General features: G+C 37.9%; 1 protein-coding gene across 3 annotated transcripts; it reads right to left on the reverse strand.

Moving 5' to 3' along the window:
- On the reverse strand, positions 1-5,952 carry LOC115752415 (uncharacterized WD repeat-containing protein C2A9.03-like). Of its 3 annotated transcripts, none has more exons than XM_030690587.2 (10): positions 5,772-5,952; positions 4,619-4,771; positions 4,244-4,411; positions 4,057-4,143; positions 2,966-3,100; positions 2,750-2,860; positions 2,230-2,321; positions 1,926-2,031; positions 985-1,071; positions 1-795 (listed from the first exon to the last, which is right to left on the reverse strand). In XM_030690587.2, the coding sequence occupies exons 2-10, from the start codon at positions 4,754-4,756 to the stop codon at positions 382-384; spliced, it is 1,338 nt and encodes a 445-aa protein (XP_030546447.1). In that variant the 5' UTR covers positions 4,757-4,771; positions 5,772-5,952; the 3' UTR covers positions 1-381. The 3 variants fall into 3 exon arrangements, with proteins under 3 accessions (XP_030546447.1, XP_030546448.1, XP_030546450.1); XM_030690588.2 differs by having other exon boundaries at positions 4,619-4,817; XM_030690590.2 differs by lacking the exon at positions 5,772-5,952 and adding an exon at positions 5,663-5,679.
- Positions 5,953-18,020: the final 12,068 nt, after the last annotated feature.

Here is an 18,020-nt window from a genome sequence, read left to right on the forward strand (position 1 = left end):
TTTCGAAAGTGAAAGTGAATAGGGTTCTTATTGGCAATGAGAAGAGTTTGCCTCAATCTTCACCCAAACACCACCAACCTTTACTAAATACATCTCCATTATTCTGCAAACAACAAACCACTCATCACCATAAAGCTCGCTCGCTCGCTCCCTCTCCCTCTCTCTCTCTCTCAACCTTCCGATGAAGAGCCAGTGTTCTATGACCTAAAGAAGGACGACAACGGTACACCAAGTAACAACATAATTGTCCTCTTACCCTACATTAACGAGAGATATATCGCCTATCTACATGTACACCATGCGCTCAAGCCGCTACAGCCATATTGCAAGAAATCCTATATAATCGCAGGTATATAGTTAAGAAACGGTGCAGGCATCCCCTCACAACATGGAGTCGAGATATGAATAATTCCTGCAACGGTTATACTGAAGGAGACTGCCATAAGTGCGATCCCACACGCCAATGAATAGCGATTCAGTGTCGGGGCTGAAAGATACACCAGAGATCTCGCCAAAAAAATCGATCTCCTGCTCCTTCTCATACCCACTCTTCACATCATAGACATGGACAAAATCAGCAGGTTCTGCCATGGCCATAAATCGCCCATCGGATGAGAATCGAATCGATCGGATGGCTCCAAGGTTGCCCTTGAGTACAGCAACAGACTTTGATAAGTTGCGAATGTCCCAAATACGGCAAGTCTTGTCTTGATTTCCAGTGGCAAATATCTGACCATCCGGATGCCATGCAGATGCAAACGAGAAATCCAAGTGCCCTTTTAGTGGCATAATGGTCTACAATTGCAAAAGCTTGACGTTACATCATCTCATTGGGAACAATCTTATCCAAAATCCTCAAGTAGAAATAGAGCATGCTTTGTATTTACAGGGATTATTCTCATGTTTCTGGTTTGCATTTAGATTTACTTTTTCAGTTAAGGGGGCAGAGGGAGGGATAGAAAGAGAAGGGAAGAAAGTAACTACCTTTCCTCTTTGAGAATCCACCAATATCCCCTCAGGGTCGTCACCAACAATGATCAGAAGCTTACCATCAGGACTCAGGGAAGTATGCTGTTCACAAGAACCTCAAAAGATTAGCATCATTAGCAAGTAGACTGCAGTGAAAAGAAAATGATGGGTAAAGGAAGCATTAGCCAACAGAACGAGTAGCAAATTTCAACTTTCACCAAAATCCAGCACTCTATTACATGGATAATGTATGGTCTTCCACAAACCCTAACGCATCATTATTTCCTCACTTGTATATCTACCGCACAAAAGTTAAAGTTCAGTTACAATGCAAAAGAGTCTTGCTTGATGAGCCCTCCCACGTTTTGCACAGTGGAGAAGGCCTATGAAAACTTCTACACGGAATTCACAGGATCTTTAGATGTCCAATTCATGGCCTCGCAGGCACTGTTTTCACTTCATAGATGTTCTACACCCATTATAAAAGTTGAGAAACCTGAAAAAAAGGGGGCAAACATCTTGTACTTCTATAAACGACGAATCTAGATGCATAACAGAGAGACTACAAGAAGTTCCATGTCCCTAAGTTCCTTTTTAAGTAAGTACTTGGGCAGCTTGGTCTCAAGGAAATCATGGTTTCTAGTTCTAAAAATGCAAATCATCAGCATTCCCACAATTTTACCATGGAATCACTTAAGGTAGATGATAAGGGCAATCCTTGCTAATAACTCCAGAGTTTACAACAATACAAGATGACAAACATTGGAAGGGTCCCTCTACAATGGCTAGGCAGCAGAAGACATGAGTTCCAAATGGAAGCATAATGATTGCATATAATCAATTGCAACATGAGATGAATTCAAGATATTCACTTCATGCCTGCTGAATACTTAGTCTATGTCCGATAAAAGTTAAGACATCTTATTCTGTGCAAGGAGTCACTGACAAATACTTACATTCACCGGCCATGGAAAGGAAAAATGTTTGGACAGCATAAATTTCTCCATGTCAAAGTCTCTCACTCCACAGTCATTATTTGATGCCATGAAATGTATAGCGCCACTGACAATAAAACATCAAGGAAATTTAAGGACTTAGGATGATGGCTCCACCTCAACCATGCATTATTTAAATACAAATAAACTGCAAAAGAATAGCGATGAGACGCATATCTTAGTGCACACCTGACACACACATCTGCGGAGCAAAATAAACTACTAAATATATCAAGATGAGAACAGAATGCATCAGGAAGGAAACCTGGGAGAATCGTAAATCTCAACTGCATTAGTGATAGCATTGTCATCATAAGTTGTTCTGCAACAGTAGCTAACACCAGGACGATCTAAATGCTGCACCCAGAGAAGAGGATCATCAGCAGTCACCAAAATAAATAAAAAAATGTTGGACTTTCAATAGAATAACAAAGAATAATTCTGTCATGAGAACCTAAATCTACAATCAAACAGCAAATAAGGAACTTGTATCAATAAATCCAACTGTGGTCGAACAAACATTTGCTCAGCCAGGAATTCGATGTGAATGAGAATTATAACTGCACACTAACACAAAAGAAAACAACAGAGTACACTGAATATGAATAAGTCGAACAAAGAAATAAGACACTCTGTACCAGTGGCATGCATCAGTTTATACAAGCAAAAGCTTAGTATCACCCTAGATACATGTGCTCATAAACATTTGCTTATTAAATATTGACAAATGTAAAGGAAACACAAGTATTGAGATGACCTTATCGGTGCTTTGGCCCAAATTTTACCTTGCAAATAAGCTCCCCCTGAAAACCACCGGCAATCAGCAATTTATCCCGTACTGCAAGAGTACTGACTTGTGTCTGTGTAAAACCCTCTAAGAGACTTCCAGGGTGTTTCTACAACGAAAAGCAATGAAATCCCAGGAAATTTTCATTAAATAAGAACTTCCAAGAGCATAAATTACCATGTTCTGCATATAATGCAACATAATATTCCTTTACCTCACAAGGAGCTACATGTCCATAAACATCAAGCACTTCAGTCTTCTTGCAAGTCAATGATGACCAGTGAATGATCGAGAAGTGGGACATAAGGAAAACATCATGCTTTGTTGTGGACCAAACCAAGTTTCTCAACTGCAATTCCAGGTAATGGTTAAAATCAAGGTTTTAACAATGAAAATTCAGGGAAACAAGATATGCATCAGGAATTTCTGAAATAAAAAGAGAGAAGAAATAGTTTGAAAGCCATGGCCCATATAGCAACACGGAATAACAGCTCCAAATTGGAGGTGTACTCTAAAGCAAACCCAAATTGGAGGTGTACTCTAAAGCAAACTTCAAGTTACAGGAGACAACACAGGAGCCAAACATCATGATCAAGCAACAAACAAATACAACGTAGAGAGAGAGAGAGAGAGATTCTAACGTTCTACAATAATCACATAGATTCTAATAGCTTAACATGATGGTGCAAGACTGGCTATGCTTTTTGGAAAGCCACGTCGGCAAACACATCGTAACGGCACATAAAAAGATGTGTTTCTTAAAGAATGGCTTGCTATTGTCCTAAATCATATCGTTTGCACTTGGATGTCAAAAACCAGCACGTGAAATAAATAAGTATTGTGCAAAGCAAATCCATATGTTCTGGACTATATGTGCAGAGATATGACAGGAAGAATGGTTGCATGCAGCGAAGAACTTCATGCAACATTGTCAAGCTCAGTCTCACTCGCTTAGAGTTTAAGCACCTGATGCACATAACTGTACCTATTCAAAGTTAGAACTCCAAAAAGTAACCGTTAACAGCTTAGAAAAGCATGAGTTCCACAGTCTTCCCATTCCTATAAGATGTTCCTCACTACCAGTTTGGTGACATTACATTAAACCTTGAACCAATTTATCATCCAAGAATGAATGTACAAACATAAGTTTCCAAAAGAAAATCCTGGTCAACCAGGGTACACCTGCTAAAGGAGAAGAGGATATTCCACTCCATGAAACTTGGGGAGTTACCACAAGTACTCGACTTGCAATTCAACATCCCAACAACCATAAAACAAAATCACAAGACAGGAGTATAAACATACTTGAAAATGAAGGATTGTGGACTTCACAGATCTTGTGTTTCGCCAAAATTCATAATAGTTTCCACCTTTTCTTGTGGGTTTGCATTCCTGTTTATTAGAATAAACACAGAAAAGGACATTGGAAGTCAGCCCAATTTCCACAAAAAAGGATTACTACCCAGTACTGTAAAACTTGAAATATATTTACCTTTTCTGAACTTTCTCCGGATTGTGGTACATTTTCATAGTTCTTGTACTGCTCTATTCTAGTTTTTCTGTATTTTTCACGAGTGACGCTCAGTCTTTCCCAAGGAATGCCCTGGATATCTTTACCTCTCCGAGCATCAGCAGCAGAGGTATCGGTTATCTTATTATCCTGCCAAAGCCAACACAATCCATCTCAATACAGTTCTCAACTGATATAGGTGATTTTTACAATGATCCAGAAATAGCCGACACTGATAAACACAAACTTTTTCAAGGAGAAATCATCACACAGCTAGACAAAAGAAGAAAGAAAAGCAAAGAATGGGGAGAGCAGGAGGAGGACGAGGAAAAAAACTAAAGAGTTAAGAACGCGAACCAGATGATCATATTCATCATCCTCATCAGTGTCTGAATCGCCCATTACTCTTTCATGGAAGTACATATCATCTTCTACTTCTCCCACATCGTAATCATCTGCTGCGTATTCCATCGGATACTCTTGGTGCTGAGACATGTAGCCCTAACAACCCTAAAACCAAAGCAACATCGCTTCAGCTGGACCGCACCCAGATAGTCTGAGCAGCATTGAACATATAAATCAGATGCCTTCCAGAAAGAGATGGCAAAGAAAAGAAAACAACGAGATGCATGTAACTCAGTTCACAGTGAAATGTCAACCACCGAGTATAAGCCCTCAAGTTGCTAGTCATACACCAGTACTTCTTGTCAGACAGCTCAAAGATGTTGCTCCGTGCAAGTGGAACTACAATTTTGGTATAAACATTATCATTCGCAGGCTCATTGAGGTGCTAGCACAATCTTTGAACAAGCTGTAAACTCAGGGATTTTAGCATCCTATCCTACTACAAAACATCCAGATTGACCAAACATAGGATGATTAAAAAAAAAAAAAAAAGGCTCAATAACGCAACAACGCACCAGAACATACTTTCCATGATAATAAACAATTTCCCATGAAATTAATTAACAGAGCACTGAAAAGACTCCCAATTTCAGTCAAGCAATCCAGCAACAAAGGCCACTCTTTAAACTACTAACAAGCCAAATGGAGGGGGAAAACCCCAAAATTTACAAAACAGCATGCATCGATATTAACATGACAAAAAATCCATGGCCAATTCCTACAGTTGACTATCAAATTATCCAGTTCATCCGCCGGCAACCAACGGGCACAACAACGATCAAACAAACAACAAGCAGAAGCAAGTTGAAAGAGATACATACACGCACGCCGAATTACGCCATAAATAAAAAAAAATAAAATAAATGAAACCATACCCAAAAAAAAGCAAAAACCCTAAACTGCGTTCCGTCACAACAAACACAGATGAAACCCAATCGACGACCGGGAAATGAAGCGTCGTAGGGACGGGAATCGTAAACCCTAACTCAATTACACCAATTGAATCCGAATTGAGCAAGATCTCTCCGATCCAACCAGCAGCAAGACCGAACGAAACGAAACACCCCCGGAAAAAAAAAATTTCCAGAAAAAATGCTCCGCTTACACGAAATTGAGGGGCGAGAGACGAATGAATCTGAAATCGAATCTTGTTGAACAAAAAATTTCTGTGAATTTCCTTTACGGGTTGTTACTCGTAAGAATCAATGATCCGGAGGATTTCGCTGCATCTGCGATGCTCGTTGATTTGATTGGACCCCTCAAAGCCAACAACACCATCACACTCGCTTTATTATTTATATATATTTATATTCAATATTTCATTTTCTTGTTCGATTTTTTTTTTTTTTTTTTTTGGGAAGAGAAGGGAGTTGCACGGACGAAGCGGCTTTTTACATTTATGCCCCCAACTTTTTCAGGATAAAGCTTGGCTCGAACTTCGGGCCGGGCCGGGCCGGGTCGGGTCGGTGGCCGCGCTGCTCCCTGGCCGGGCCTCTTGCATTTTTGGGCATCCCGGAGCCCAATTTCCGATTTTCTCTAATTTCGAAAAAATCGTGGGGATTTTTTTTTTTTTTTTGGTCGGACGTGTGGAAAAGAACAATACCTTTTTTTTTTGGTCGAAAAGGAACAATACCGAGTGGCATGACTTTCTTAGGGTGCTCACTTTATTAGTAAAACTTTTTTAGCGATCGTTTGCCTGTCACTTGATAAAAATTCGATTACTTCAATGCCCGTCAGTGGGGTTCGTGTGACCGAAAAATCCGACGAGGCGACATTAATTTATTATGAATCAGCCGACGTGGCTCTTTATAAAAATTCAATCAGCAAAAATCATACAAAATAACTATATTTTTGTCCTAAGGATAAAAAAGAATTAGGTTGGAATACAAAGTCAGGGGTTGTTATGAGCCTTCAATTCGGGGACTGAAACTCTTCTTTGTGGTCAAAGAAAATAGCTGTGAACTCTTTTTATTCACAAGGTATCCTCAAGCCTCTTTCATGGTGGGATTAGGATTGCTCACCGGCTTGCTAAAGCAAGCTTTGACAAAAGGAACCTTTCCTCTCCCCAGCAATTTCGGATTAAAAAGATGTGAAAACGTCTTTTTCTTTGGTGAGGTTGCATTTCGAGGCGTGAAGTGAGAGAGAAAGGGTTTTAGAATTGGGATTTTGAATAAAATGATATTTTCCTTTTTTTTCTTTTTCAATATATCTGAAAAAGTAGTAATAAAAATGAGAGGTGTTAAGCTTTTTATCATCCTGGCATCGAGCTATTTTTCCGCCGGATCTCTCCGACAGCATCGTCACCGCAATAGAGTTTAATCACCAAGTTCAAGATGGATTGATATGGTTCCTCTATGCCTAGGACACCAGAATATCAAACTATGAACAAAAAAAGGCATGAGAGAAAAGCATATTGACCAAACAAAAACAAGGATAATCTTTTAAAAAAGGCTCTCACACATAAAGGACCCAATAAAAAAAAAGGATATGTTTTGACATGAAATGGATATATTCATATATCTCGAATTTCTATTTACGAGATGATAAAGCATGGCAAAGGGTTGATGTAAGTGACGGTTTTCTTTCTCTTCCACTAAAGTAAAAAATCCTCGTTTTTTTAAGTCAAAGAGTTGAGATAGCTCAAAGAAATAAAAGGACAGATGCTCGCCGTAATGCTTGACAGCAGCTTGGCACACTAAACCAAGAACAACCAATCGTGTTCGAAACAGTCTTTCTAGATATATCAAAGGGTCTTTCCGGATATATTACTAAAAAGAATAGACACGATACGCCTAGTCGATTAGAATTAAGAAAATTTTGTCGATATTGTTATAAACATACAATTCACGGGGAGATAAAGAAATAACACGAACCTTGTGGAGAAACCCTTAGGTTTTCGGGACATTGGATTCTCACCAATGTTTGCGTCACTCAAGCCGACACTCTCGCTTTCGGTTTGTCCACCCATGCCCCGGCCGATGCTTCTCTCGAAGGCGAAACACTCCCCTACCAATGTAAAATCTCATTTTGGATGATCATGCTACTTCCCCAAAATCGAAATTATTCATCAATGGTGGGACAATATCACCATTTTTTTATCAATAAGATACCAAAGTGGATAAAGTATGATTTCTTCTATTCTTTTTTTTTTTTAAATTTGAAGGATTTTGGATTTGGTGAGTTCAAAGAAGAATTTTTTGGTATAGCTTACCTTTTCTTGTCATTTTTAAGGGATATCAATTATCAATAAAAATAGCTCAATCAAAATACAATTATCTCCAAATTATTGGGGACAGGTCGGTGAAACAATAGTATTCATGGATACGATTCTCAATCAACGAAGTTAAAATGCAATATGCGTTTATGTAGCTATTGGTCAAAAAGCATCTTCTATGGTTCGGGTAGTGAATATTCTCCGGGAATGGGGAGTTATAGAATAGGCAAGACAAGATCGAGGCTCCAGTTTGTCGAAGATACTAGTAGCCTTCATTACAAAGGGACGTGCCAAATTATGTGAAAAACTGTGTGGTATGCCAAAGGGTTAAGGGTCAAAGACAAAACACCGGCCTCTACCAACCTCTTTCGATACCCAATACTCTATGGGAGGACATCTCAATGGACTTTGTTCTTGGTTTGCCTAAGATTCGAGGTGGCTATGATTTCGCATTTATGGTAGTTGATCAGTTCTCCAAGATGGCCCACTTCATCCCATGTAAGTGCATTACCAATTTCTCTAATGTTGCCACTTTGCTATTTCGAGAAGTAGGTAGAGTGCATGGGGTTTTTAAAACTATCACTTCTGACTTCCATAGCTGAGACGTAGATGTATCTACTCATGGGAGAGAACCGGGTTTAAATCGACTCATGAAAATGCCTACAACACAAAAATCGCCCGACAACGCCCATTTCAAGGTCTACTCAACGCCATGTAATAGTTAGGAATTCTTGAAGATATCGAGCCGAAACAACTTGTTCTTCTTGAATACCCCGATTCAATGCTAAAGAATTTCCCATCGCTACCATATAGTATTCATCTCTCTTGATCCCTCTCCCTAGATTTCAAAATGTGGCTATGTTAGGATTAAGTTGCATTTACTAAGGGACAGAAAAGCGTTGTTTTGGACTTTTTTGCCATGTCAGTCTAAGATTGTTCCCTTGGAATTTGAGTTTCTTTCTTTCTTTCTTTTTTAAAGCCACATTGGAGTCAAAATTCACTTTGAAAACCTGCATAGGATGAACCGTTGCAATATACACATAATAAATATGTTTTTCATTGATTTGGCATTTAAGTGATTGCTTGAAAAACTAATATATGTGTGAAAATGGCGAATGCTGTTTTGAGTGATTGTCGATGATGTTAAAGTGTATGGGATGGATGTCGGTGGCTTAATGCAAATGCATGATAGAATAGGATTAGAACAAAGGCATACATGATGCACTACTTTTGACGCCTAATTTTTAGAAAATAATTAAAAATAAAAAAATCATAAAATTCAAAAATTAAATTTGGTACCCTTGGCCAAGGAAAAAAAATCAATTTGAATAAAAAATATTTTTTGGAGTTTTTCGGAATTTTTGGAATTTCTTTTCATTTAAAAATAGCCAAAAATTAGAAAAAAAAAAAACGAAATGTGGTTGGAAAAATATGAAAAAATAGTCAATAATTTTATTTTAATTCCAGTTTCATTTTGGTAGCCTTAAATCCAGTAAATTGGATTCGGGTCCTTGAGTTTCAAAATTCTTGCATTTAGGTCCATAATCGAACCAAAATCCCAAATTGGGGTCTTTTCAGTCATTTTCCTTCTTTGAGTCAGCTATTCCATTTGATTTAGATACCTTTAATTACCTTCCAGGAGAACCAACTTCTTGAATTGAGCATATTGGAAAATTGGACTTACTTGAAATTTCAGTTTAGTCTATCATTTTGAACTTGTATTTAATTGGCCGTTATCATTTGAAATGGGACCACTAGCCAAGCATATTTGACCATGGGTAACTTGTAAGTGAGGTTGGATTTGTAAAATTTTTCCATTAAGGGTCTCAATAAGCCAAGTTGCACTCAAAGTGGTACCAAAATGTGAGGTTTCTTGCAAAATTCAAGGCCGATATGGCGAGGTCATGCCACGATAGAGTTCTAAACGCACCTTGGATCGAAACTGTACATTCATCTCGATAGAAATCGGCCAAAATCAGACCGAACCGGTCTAATTTGAGAAAATGAAGGCACTTCAGGTCCTTATTTGAAATTTTGTCTTTCATTTATTAACTTAAATTTCCTTTTTGTGTGAATCACAGAAGGTGGTGGCCTAATGGCATGGGTTCATTTTCCACAAACGAGATTACCGTTTCGAACACGACCGGCGTAATAGTGTGTTTCCTTCTAAGGTTGGCAATTCCTATTTTGTCGGGTTAGTCGTGTCTATATGGGTTAAACATATAAATCGTACAAGGTTTTTGTCATGTAGGATGAAACCCGACCTATTTAATTACAAATGTCCTATAGATAATTGCATACCCTATTTCTTGTATTGGTAAATGGTAGATCTCTAATGCCTCATGAATTCCAGTGCTGAAAATATATAGCATAGAGTAACAATGACCCCTTCGTGAAGAAGAGAATGGTTCTTTTTTCTTTGAAGGGTAAATCAGACAGATGCTACTCTAACGGAGAGAGGGAGAGGAAATGATGAGAGAGAGAGAGAGAGAGAGAGAGAGAGAGAGAGAGAGAGAGAGAGAGAGAGAGGGGGACACGAGAAAAGGAGGAAGAGGGAAGATGTGACATCCTAGATTTTCCCTACGTTAAAAATAATTAGAAAATAAAATAAATTCTCTTGACTTGTTCCTCAAGAAATTTCTAGAGGAGGTTATTTCGTAACTTCTTGAGAAAGCCATCTAATAACTTCTCGAGGTAGTCATTCCGAAATTTCTCAAGAAAGTTATTACTTGACTTATTTAGGATGTTTTTCTAAAAAATTTGTATTAGAAAATATAATACAAAGAAATAATAGTTCTTGAATCGATATATAAATCAAATAAAAAAAAGGAAGTCAATGCTAAGCCAACGACAAGTCAATTTTCCAAAGGATAAGAATAATGTCATTTTCAAACATTAAATGATAGGATAAGAATGATGTCGTTTTCAAAAATGATAGGATAATAAGAATATCACTTTCAAGCATTAAAAGATAAGATAATATCAATGTAACTTTCATTAGTAAAGTCAAAGAAAATATAAATGGAATCACATTAATTATAAATGAATTCACACTAGTAAAACTAGTAAAGTCAAAGAAAACTATAAATGAATTCACATCGGCCATAAATAAATTCTCATTTGTAAGATTGATAAAGTCAAAATATTATTAAATGCATTCATATTTGTAAGAAAATTTAACAAGATAAGATATTGTTAATAATTCGACTTAGGATATTGTAAAATGGAACGCGGAAAACAAGAAATACAAAATAAGCAAAATTATACAACGAAGGATAAATAAAAGCAATGGGCCAAGGGCAGAGGATGCCTAGCCAGCGACAAGATGACGATGCCCAACTAACTCACACCTGGTCGGCGTAAGGTCGGATCATGGCTTGTCGGCTGCTCCTCCAGCGTGAGGTAAACCGCCGGCCTACGCCACCGTGAGGACGGCACGAGCTAGACCGCACCCACCATGGTGGGGCTGTTGGCCATGGCCCCTCACCGGAGAACGGTCAATCCCAACTTTGTCGTTCACCTTTAATTAATTTTCGAATTTCAAAGATTAAGATTAGTTTAGAAATAATTAACGTAATTAGCTAGTAAATATTGTAATTAAGTTGATTTAACTATTCTCAATACTTGGACCAATGTGAACATTGATAACTCAAGAAATTGACAACATAACGTGAATAACTCAATTAATCAATAACATGATTATTAACAACTCAAATAATCGAAAATAGTTAGCAAACAAATGGGTCATCTAGTCAAGTTACGAAAATATCACTTTATCATTTATCTCACAATTTTCACTTTTTACACATCCAATTCCCATAGGAGTTAATTAATCCTAACGTCCACATATAGAAACTCATCGATTCATATCACACAAGCAAAACCGTTCATCACGCAATCACTATAACTTTCTTACACCGAAAGTCAAAGTTTAACTAAAATTAACAATCATCAAACAACTAAATCAAGAGTACTAAGTAGATCAATCTAACTTAACTCCTAGAGTTTCACTTACCATCACATTCAAACTAAATTAATAAACATCATTCAACCAAGTCAGTAGTATTAAGTAGATCCATATAACTTAGTGCTTAGAGTTTTCACTTATCTTGAACAAAAACTTCACAACTCAAACCTTCTAACAATTAAAAGATTTAAGATAGAAACGTAATAACACAAGTGTAATACCTTTGCTTTTACTTGTAGGATTTGAAAATGAAAGTCGAAAAAGAAAGTTAAAGAATGAAGTTGGTAGTTGGGAGTTAATGAAGTGGAGACTCCTGCCTTAAAGTTTGAAGACCTCGAAAGAACCATTTATATAGCCAAGAGCTAATTGGATCAAGCAATGAAGGTTGAAGTAATAAATGATCTTGGGTCAAAATGCTAGGTATAAAAGTTAGAATAATAAGTGTTCTAATAGAAATGCTTCATGTAGCCCTAAGTGACTAGCTAGGGTGCACAAATGGCTTACTAAGAGTAGCTAAGACGAGAAATTTTGGTTTAAATGAAAGATGGCTCCTTTTTGGCCAAGTAAAATGCATGAATGAGGAAGCATTATTAAGTTATAATAATTTCAAAGAGGGATAATATCACGAAAAATTTCAAATTGGTACACTTGTGATAAATTTATCCCAAACTATTTTTTTTACCACAAAAACTCTCAAACTAGTACACCCGTGATAAATTTATCCCAAATTATTTTTTTTACTACTAAAACCTCAAATCGGTATACCTGCGATAAATTTATCTCAAATTGGTACACTTGTGACGAATTTATCTTATGTTCGTCAAATTGGGTTAACACCACAAAAAATAAAAAATTGATACACATGTGATAATAAGACGATGAAAACCCTAAACCGGTACATCCGTAAATTGTCACGTGTAATCCAACTCAAGAATTTGACAAGAAAATTTAACGAAAACTAACGAAGGGTAAATTTATCGTAGGTGTACCAATTTTGGATAAATTTGTCACAGGTGTATCAATTTAGAGTTTTTGGTAGTCAAAACATAGTTTGGAGGTAAATTTGTCATTTTGGACCAATTTAGGATTTTTCGTGGTATTAACCCTTTTAAGAATTAATGAGAGAGATAGAGAAGACCTTGACTTAGGTTTCTCATGAATTGAAAACAATAGATAGTAGTTAACTAAGGTTAAAAACTATGATGACATTGGGGTTAAAAACACTTGGTGGAGGATAAGAGAGATGTGTACAAAATTAAAATATTATAAGTGGCATAATTTAAGTAGCTAAATGAAGAAAATGATTGGAGAGGCATAAAATCACCCAAGTAGATGCATGAATTAGAACCATTATTTGATTTGTAATTATTGAATTAAAATGGTGAGGTGATGCATGATGTAATTCTATATGTGAAATTTATGATTGAAAATGAGAGGGATGTGGCACAATGAACGAGGACTCTTACCTTGCAAGCTTAAAGAGCATTAAAGGCTAAATTAAAAAAAGTGATGTAAGGAAGGATGCAATTTACAAGTAAGAAACTAGGTGATAAACTAATGAATGAAGCAACCAAATAGTGGCAAGTGGCTAATGAATTGTGGTTATTAGAGACGACAAGAATCATGTTAAATATTAAAATTTTATTTATATATATACCACAATTTACACAATAAATAAAATGAAAAATTAGAATGTCACAACAAGCTTGTAAATCGACATCTAGGTAGTGTTGACACCCGATTTTTAACTGCTTTTTCTTTAGAAAAATTTTCAAAAATCCATAAAAATTCATAAAATTGAAAAATCAATATGGAAGCCTTGGCCAAGCTTAAGGATCCATTTTTGAACACAAAAATATTTTTCTATATTTTTCACAATTTTTGATATTTTTGGTATATTAGAAAAATACCCAAAAATTACAAAAAATAGCATTTTTGGCCTAAAAAATACTGGAAAATATCCAATATTTTTATTTTAACTCCCTCTTCATTTTGGCCATTGAAAAATTGGAAAATTCAACTTGGGACCACATGAGTCTTTGCAAATGTGGACCTAAATTGAGCCAAAAAAATCATTTGAGGTCTTTCTATTGTTTTTATTACTTTGAATCAGTTATGACATTTGATTCCTACACTTTTAATTGCATTTTAGTCCAATAAATTTCAACTTTTGAGCAGATTGTAAATTGTGCTTCTTTGCATTTCCAATTTAATCCCCGATTTTCAATTAGTGTCAAATTGGTAATTTTAAAAGTGAACCCATGCACATGTGAACCTTGACCCATAAGTTTTTCAGCATTCTAAACACATTGGTGAGGTTAGATTGACAAAAACCGATCAATTAAGGCCCTAATTGAGCAGATTTTATGTTCGGGTCGAATTTGAAATTTGGGGCTTTTGCATGAAATTGTACCAATTTGTTTCGAAATTGACATTCATAAATGATATCCATGTTGTGAGGTTCAATTTTGACATTAATTTCATGCGAATTGGTCAAATGGACAGTTAATTAGACCAAAAATTTGAAATTGGGTCGGTTGACCAACCTGGTCAACCCGTTGACTTCGTTGACCAAGCTAACCCAAAGAAGTGCCATTATGGCGTTTCTGCAGATTGGTCTTCGGGTGGAAATTATAGAACAAGAAAGGACTCCAGCAACCGGGGCTCCAGAACAGATGGGGAAAAAGAACAAAAAAGAAGGGAGGCTCTAATTCGGTTCAGGAGCATAACAGAACAAAAAGGAGGAGATCGGAAGGGGAAGGGGGAGAGAGAGCAGAGAGTGAACGAGGGAGGAGAGAGAGGGGCTCGCAAAAGGGAGAGAGCAGAAAAGAAGAAAGACGAAGAGGACAAAAGAGGGAGTGCTCGCACAGGGGGATGGAGTTAAAAAGAAGAGAATAACAGAACAAAAGGGATTGAGAGAAGAGGAGGAAGTCGGCCATTGAAGCTGGGTTTGGACCGATCCTGTCAAGCGTTCGCCAAAGGATTGCCGGCGAAACCAAGATCGGCGGGCATCATTCTCGACTTTCCTGAGCTTCAGAGAAGCTTTCGAGTTCTTCCGTTCGGCCATTCACCTAAAAAACGGTGAGTCACGCTTCTGAGCTATACCTCGGCCTTTAATGGCATCTTGAGCTCCGCTGGTTCATTTTAAGAGCTATCGATCTAGAATCACTCCCCGTGCATCACTGACCATTTCTGCATTTGTTTGGTGCGTTTTCATTGTCTGAACCGCCGAGTCGACCCCCAACCTCCTCCGACCGATCTTGAACTCGCGAGCTCGGTTTAGACCGAACCGAGCCATCGCAGGCATCAGGTAAGTTTTCTCCAACTCTGCAGATGCATTTTGATAGCTTAAGATGTTTGTGCGACGTTAGAAAAGGCTAGGGCGGGTAGTCGTCGGAGCTCGGTTTCTACGGAAGTTGTAGATTTAGGAAATGTCGTTCTGCTGTGTAGAGGTTAGGATATGTTGTAGAGGAGGCCAAACGGAGTCTTTTGGAGTTGGTTTCATGTGATTTGAACATCGGACGACCAAGATAAGACCATCCGACGAGGCGCCGGCGAGGGACCGCCGGCGCCAATCATCTTCTCAGGTCGGGCTCTAACTGGTCAACGAAAGTTGACCCGGTCAACGAAGACGTGGCGCTGACGTGGCGGCCACATGGTAGCCACATCAGCCGACGGTTATAACAGAAAAACAAAAAAACAACCTTGATCCGACGGTCCAAAATAGGCCACGTGTCGAGATCACGGATTTTCCGAAAATAAAAATCATTTTTTCAAAAATATTCCATTTTTGAAAAATAAAAAAATGTTTTGTGATCGGGTGGCTCGGGTTTGGCCACGTGTCACGTTTCGGATCGTAGGATAAAAAATTCTCTTTTTAAAAAAAAATCAATAAATAGAAAATTGATTTTCGGAATTTATATTAATCAGTTTAATCGGACGGCCGTGGATTAGCCCCGTCGTCCGATCTTGACCGTAGATCTGATTGCCGGATCAGAGGGCCGTGAGATACCCACGTGGCCCATTGCTGACCTTAGATTCTCCCTCTGATCAGAGCATCGAAATTTCGCTACGTGGCGCGTCCTGATCCATATATCTTAATTTCTGATTGGAGCGTCCAAAGAGAGCCACGTGGCACAATCTGGGACGCACATTTCATTTGGGCGGGAATATTAAAAATAGAATTAAAAAATCTGAAATTTTCGAAAATTCGAACGAAATTCCAAAAGCGGCGTCGTTTTGGCCGAGACCGATCCGGATCCACGTGGACCGGGCCGGCCGCTCGTGAGTCATGGGCCGGGTCGACCCGACCCGGATAATTTTCTCAATAAAAAATTCGAAAAATGATTTTTAAAACAAAAAAAATTGGAAAAATCATAGAAAATCCAAAAAATTAGGAAAAATTGTAGAAAATTCCTAAAAAATTCTAGAAATTCTCAAAAATTGAGGAATGGCCACAATCAACTGGCCAATCCTATTTTTGAGATTTCTTTTCCCGATTTTTCCAAAATGACATTTCTACCCTTTAGGAGTAATTTGTCTTCAAAAAATTTCAGAAAATTCTTGAAAATATTGAAAATTAGGAAATTGGTTAGTTTAGGTGGCCAATCCTATTTTCAACATTTCTCACTCCAGATCTCTTCCGAAATGACGGTTTTGCCCTTTTTGGCAAATCATCCCCGCATTTTCTCAAAATTACGATTTTGCCTCTCATGGGCGAATCACTTCCAAATCACTCATGATCTCTTTTTATGCTTTGAATGTCCCTTCCCTAAGCTAATAAAGCTATACTAGGAATGCCATGCCGATTTAATGCGATTTATTCACATGTTATGGATTTCTTAATTTGTGCATTTACTTTGATTGATTGTGATTGCTAGAATAGTCACTCACATCCGCATGAACTCCTAGATTTAGGATTCGTACTCTACTCATCCGCATGAAATCCCGAGGTTAGAAAATTCGGTTAACTTAGGTACCGAAAGGGCGTCAACTCTGATAGTTGGCGTAACAAAGTCTCCAATCTCATTTACGTGGTTCTCGCAGAATCGAGTAAAAGCCCCCGACTATTCGATAGGGTTTCCAATCGTACCTTGTATGAAACGATTGGTGGTGACTTCGAGGCATGCACACGTAGCACATGCCACTAAACCGCACCGAAAGATCGATCCGATTTTACCCTCCGTTGCGATTTGGGTAATGGGCCTTGGGAGAGGCCCACGTCCGAAAGTCCACATGCAACTGGGCCGGAAGGGCGACCCATGAGCCCTCTTCCTCTCGATCATCCGAGGAGGGTCGCGACAGGTAGTCAATCGACAACCATGAAATTGATGACCTATCCACTAAATCGATAACTCTCTTGCACAATCGACAGCTTTAACTTGAACCGATGGAAAATGCATGAGGCCATCGCATCAATCGCCCCGATTTGTTGAAGATTTATCCCCAAATCTTGTCATGGCTTCATCTCCAAGATTGAAAGTAGATCTTGCCATGGGAACAAAAGGAATCACTCAAAATGAGTTCAACCAGGAGCTTTGATATCAAATAGATGTGTATTCGGGAAGGGCAAATGTTGCTTTCGGAGATTATCAATGATGTTACTTTGTATGAGATGGATGTCGATCGGTAAATACGAATGTAGGATGGAATACGATCAAAATCAAGGCATACATTACACACAACCAGCTTAGGATCACAATTGGGATTGACAAAGTTCACCACCAAAGCCTATAGAATATCACCGATCAAGGATACAAGAATTTTTTGCTCACCACCAAGAAAGAATCCAACTTCCAAGGATACAGATCTTGGTAATAGATATTTGCTCACGTAGAGACAAATATCATATATTGTCAATGTTCTTTTTATAAAGAGACTATTAAATTGGAAATAGATAAATATTAAATACAAAAAAAGGAACTATAAAACATAATAAAGACCTAGGAGAGTGAGGTCTCTCTCCATTTGTCGAAGTTCGAAGTGTAATAAATGCTCCCGCAATTACCGCACTTATCTCCTTAAATTTTTTACCTCCATGTCTTGTAGTATCTTTCTCGAGTGGTAGAAGACTCAATGTTAGGTCTATGTCAACGATGATCCACCATTTTTTTTTTAATGGAACTATCGGATGGAATAACTCAAAATGAGTTCAACCACGAGCTCTTATATCA

Source organism: Rhodamnia argentea, chromosome 3 (assembly GCF_020921035.1).
Source record: "Rhodamnia argentea isolate NSW1041297 chromosome 3, ASM2092103v1, whole genome shotgun sequence".
NCBI classification, from domain to species: domain Eukaryota; kingdom Viridiplantae; phylum Streptophyta; class Magnoliopsida; order Myrtales; family Myrtaceae; genus Rhodamnia; species Rhodamnia argentea.